Source organism: Montipora foliosa, chromosome 12 (assembly GCF_036669935.1).
Source record: "Montipora foliosa isolate CH-2021 chromosome 12, ASM3666993v2, whole genome shotgun sequence".
NCBI lineage: Eukaryota > Metazoa > Cnidaria > Anthozoa > Scleractinia > Acroporidae > Montipora > Montipora foliosa.
The window spans coordinates 10,519,906-10,524,905 of NC_090880.1; the positions used below are offsets into that span (position 1 = coordinate 10,519,906).

Consider the following 5,000-nt stretch of genomic DNA (forward strand, 5'->3'; position numbering starts at 1 on the left):
ATGTTATCCTTGAATAAACACTTGGAAAGTACATAATAAGGGAAGCCTGAAGACTACTACTTACATGTATAAATAATTTATAGGACAAATAATGGTTGATAGCTTCAATTACGCATTTGAAAATGGGCCCTTATCGATCACCCAGAAACTTCGTAGTCATATCTTTAATACCGAAAAAAGACAAAGATAAAAATTATCTGAAAAACTGGAGGCCAATATCGCTACTAAATACTGATTACAAAATTGCAGCAATAGCTTTAGCTCTACGTCTAGAGAAAGTCTTGCCAACAATTATTAGTTCAAGCCAAACTGGATATGTTAGAGGAAGATTTATTGGGGAAACTATTAGAATGATATCCGATATTATGTCTTTTACTAAAGCGAAAAACATCCCAGGCCTGGCCGTCTTCCTAGACTTTGAAAAAGCTTTTGATTCCATTGAATGGAAATAGTTACAAAAATCCCTAGAAGTGTTCAACTTTGGTCCACAATTACGAAAGTGGGTCACGGTCCTATATAACGGAATCTCTAGTTGCGTCTTGAATAACGGTTTCGCAACAAAGCACTTCAACCTAGGTAGAGGAGTCAGACAAGGTTGCCCTCTTTCTGGTATCCTGTTCGTAATTGGCACAGAAATTTTAAGCAATGCTATAAAACGCTCTAATGAGATCAAAGGAATTCCGATTAATGAAGTGCATACAGCCCAAATTTCCCAATACGCGGATGATACGACAATTTTTGTAAAAGACATACAGTCAGTTCATAATCTCTTTCATCTGTTAAGCCAATGTGAAAACTGCTCTGGGCTTAAAATAAACCAATCCAAATCAGAATTGTTATGGCTTGGTTCTTTGCGCCACAGAAAAGACTCAGTGCTAAGCTTAAAATGTAGCGACGAACCTATTTACGCCCTAGGAGTGTACTTCTCATACAATGAAGAACTTGCAACAAAAAAGAACTTCTTTGATAGCACTCTCCAAAAATTATTAATTACATGGGTAAAGCGGTTGTGCTCTGACGACAGTGGACCAGGAAAACTTATTCCACTATCCTTGCTTTCGAACGTAGGAGGAAAACTTCTCTTTCAATACAACTACGACCTCAAATATTATGTATCAACGAACACTTACCAAAATTCTATCCAGTTGTATTAATACACTGGCAAGAATTAAACTGTACATCGCCTAAAGATAAAGAAGACATTTTAAATCAATAATTTGGAATAATCGTTTTATACGAATAAACCAATCGTCTGTTTATTATCGAATCTGGAATCAAGTCGGCATATGTAAACTTGCCCGCCTTGTTAATGATTTAGGAAATTATTTTTTGTCGCTTAAGGCGTTTGTGCAAAAATTTAAAGTGCCCATAACCCCAAAATTTTTTTCAATCAGTTCTCGCCAAAATGAATCTTTGCACCCGTTCGAAACGCATTGCGGCTATTTTTTCCTTTTTCTAACAAATCCTGCCATTTTAGAGGCTTCGAAAGTTGCGAAAATCCAAGCATCTTTTGTTCACGACCGAGTTAGAAGGGGAGTGGCACTTTAAAATTAAATGTAATTTTCTGCACTACCGTAGCTTGTTGTCGGCTATACCTGATCAGTGGGAAAAAAAAACATAAAAAGAGACGAGCAGCGGAAAAAAAGCCTAAAAAGAGACGAGCATCAACATGCCCCGACAAGCACTCAACTAGCTATCGATATACGCTCACGTGCAAGACAGTGTACAATACTCTGATTAGCCGACTGCAGTGTCCACCTACTGCAGCAAAAAGATTAATAGAGTGCGCTTTTGATGCACAAAAGCGACAAAGAGTTTACTCTTTGCCATTTTGTGTAACGAAAGAAGTGAAACTATCCATTTTTCAGTACAAAATAATACATAATATACTATATACAAACAACATTTTACACAAAATGAAGAAAAAACCTCACCCTTACTGCCCATATTGTGTTAATGTTGAACAAAATATTTCTTATCTACTCTTTTCGTGTTATGTTGCGAAATCGTTCTGGTCTGAGTTTACGACTTGGTTTTATTAGATTTCTCCAGAAAAGAAATCTACTCTTTCTAAAGATGAAATAATATATGGAGTGCTTGACGACTGGTCATCTTGTTTAACCCTCAATCACTTCAGTAATCTTAATCGGAAAATACTTTCTTTATACTAATGCCTTAGATGATAAAAGACCTCAGTTTGCGGATTTCATCACCCTTGTACAAGATAAAATCGACCTAGAAAAATTTATCGCAATCATGATGAATAATTCCTCTGCTTTTGTCAAAAAGTGATCCAAATTTCTCACCTGAGTAAATTTTTCGATACCTTTAGTTAGTCAGTAAGTCAGTTCCTGTAGTTAGTAATTACATTGCGTGTCTTGCCTGTCTTAGTAACTTTCTTGTATTTTATGCGTCCCTTAATTTATATTAGTATTAGTATTGTAAACCGCGCAAATATTGCATTGTAAACAGTGTTAATACCATGTTTTAAGTAGTGATTAGATTGCGATAAGGTCAGTACTCTGTTGTAAGTAATGTTAAAATTGTGAATAGAATAATTACCGAGTCGTAGGTAGTATTAGTATTGTTAATAGAGTAAGTAGCATGTAGTGTTAGTAATGTAAGCAGTAAAAAAAAATAATAATAATAAAAATAAAAAACGGTGCAGAGAAATAAATATTATTTTACAGAAAAAAAATGTATAAATAATTTGGTATGTTTCATTCAACTGCTAAGGGAAATTTAGAGTACTTTTATCAGGGAAAATCAGTAAATCTTGGAAAAAATATGTGTAGCAAGGCAACATAATGAACTTCTTAAGTTGAAAAACACGGAAATGGTTTTATCAATTTAGTTGATAATTAAGGGTAAATTAACCACTGTTAAAGGAAGATTTGCAAGCGGACAATTATTGGATCATTAGAGCGGTTTTCAATTGAGTGTCGAAAGTAATCAGCGAATTGCTTTGGTTTTGCATTTACTTCACTCAGTGATTGGTTCAAAGTTCTCTCGCCATTTTTTCAACCAATCAATCAGAAGTGAAACCAAAACCAATTGTGGCTCGCGCGTGCACATTTTCCCGCGCTTTGTGTGGGCTACGTGTAATTACTTCGAGTTTTGATTGGTTTACTGGATTGTCTCCGTCCTTCTTGATTGGCCAAAGTAATTAGTTTGGTTTTGGTTTTACGACACTCATTTGAAAACCGCTCTAGTCATACATTTTAATTATCGCTGCAGTAAAGGGATAATGCTTAATACATCACTTTGCAAAACTTATTAAAATTTAAACAGAATTAACTGAAGAGAGTGTAGTGTAACGTGAAGTGCTAGATTTCTATCCCATATGAACCATGTGAGCGTTAGCCCTACTGATGGAACTCTTATTAAAATTTAAAAAAGTAGTAATTAATAACTTTTCTCTTTTTAAAGGTCATGAAAGAAGAGGTCAAAAGAGAGGTAAAAAAATATTCAGTCAAGCCCCCTAAGGATTTAAGGAGCAAATTTGAAGCGAAAATTGAAGCAAAGAAAAAGGCAGAGGAAGAAGAAAAGGAAAGAAAACGATGTGATGAGGAGAATGCAAGAATTGCAGTAAGTTCCAAACTGCAACAGTTATAATGTTCTAAATTACTGATATGAAAAGTCTGACAGGCAATCTCCAGCTTGACTCAGGAAATAAAAAGTAAGTACAAACGTGAAGTGGGGCTTTGTTGAGACGAAAAGACTCGTCGGTCTTTGGGCAGAAGAAGACATTAAACGCTGGCTCGCATCCAAAGATTGTAAGAAAAACACTTGGGAAGGCATATAAGCCATAAAATTTCAAGAAAGCGGCTACAGGCTAAGCAGTGACCAATGGAAGACCAGGATGCACAACTTGCAGCAGAAATACAAGAAGGTGAAAACACTTGGCTTGAACAAGGAGAGTTTTTTTGTGAGGCTGTCACTGGAGATAACGTCTCTGTCAACGAGGACGACGATGTACCTGCCCTACCGACCTCTGAAAAGAAGTCAGAACCAGAGCAAAAGTCGAAGGAGAAAGCAGGCAAGAAAAGGAAACAGCCAAAGCTAACATCCGCGAACAAAATGGAAAGTTTTATGGACAAATTTTTTTAACTTCAGCAAGAGTCCAAGAGACGATTCCTGGAATCTGAAGAACGAAGAAATAAACAAGAAGCCGAGCAAGAAGGGAAAATATGACGATTGGAAGAAGAACAGGATGAGAAATGGGAAAACGTTCTTTTGCGTGCTTTGCAAACCATTGCACAGGCTGGTGGCAAGTAACCAATATCGTTCTTAGTTTCTTTTTAGCCAGGGATATAACTGTTCCCCCGGTTGTGTTTTTTAAACCAGCAGCTACACTGACTGAACTTTACACGGTTTATAACTTGGTTGTTTGTGTAGCCCATCTTTGTTTTTGTTGTTGGAAATCGACAAAAATAGTAAAGTTAAAGGAAAAACGCATGTTTTCCTTGAAGTATGTTGTTTGAGATTGTAATACAGTTTAACCCTAACCCTATTAAGAAATGGAGACTTAAAAATCCATGGAAAGAGTCCTTTGTCCTTTGGATGGGGCAAAATACAGGCATCAGGCATGCAAAGGCTTATGGTTGTAACCTGGAATTGTGCATTAGTAATCTGCATAACTATGGACTTCGCCAAAGGTTGAAGCATTTTAGCTTGGGCAATAATTGAATGGTCCCTTTCGATTGTGATAATCTTCATGATGTTCCTCCAGGGCTATGATAGGAATGTGGCAACCATCGATTACTCGACCAACTTGAGGAAATGTGTTAACTCTCACAAATCCACGACTAATCTAGTCAAGGCGCTCTCCTTGAGGTAATTGAATGTAATGTAGAAGAAGAAGTTGAACGATAACTCTGGCTCTGAAATTGCGGCCTCCTGGTCGCCAGTGCGACTAGAAATTGAGTACTGACGACCAGAATTTCACAACTGGTCACCAGTGTGCAATCTGCTATTAAGTTCAGAGCCGTTTGCCAACA

General features: G+C 36.8%; 1 protein-coding gene across 1 annotated transcript in view; it reads left to right on the forward strand.

Moving 5' to 3' along the window:
- Nucleotides 1–5,000, forward strand: part of LOC137978475 (dynein regulatory complex subunit 7-like) — an 84,795-nt gene that overhangs the window by 20,085 nt on the left and 59,710 nt on the right. The window contains exon 5 of the mRNA XM_068825416.1: nucleotides 3,430–3,588. Within this exon, the coding sequence (XP_068681517.1) occupies nucleotides 3,430–3,588 (159 nt within the window). The remainder of the gene's footprint in view (nucleotides 1–3,429; nucleotides 3,589–5,000) is intronic.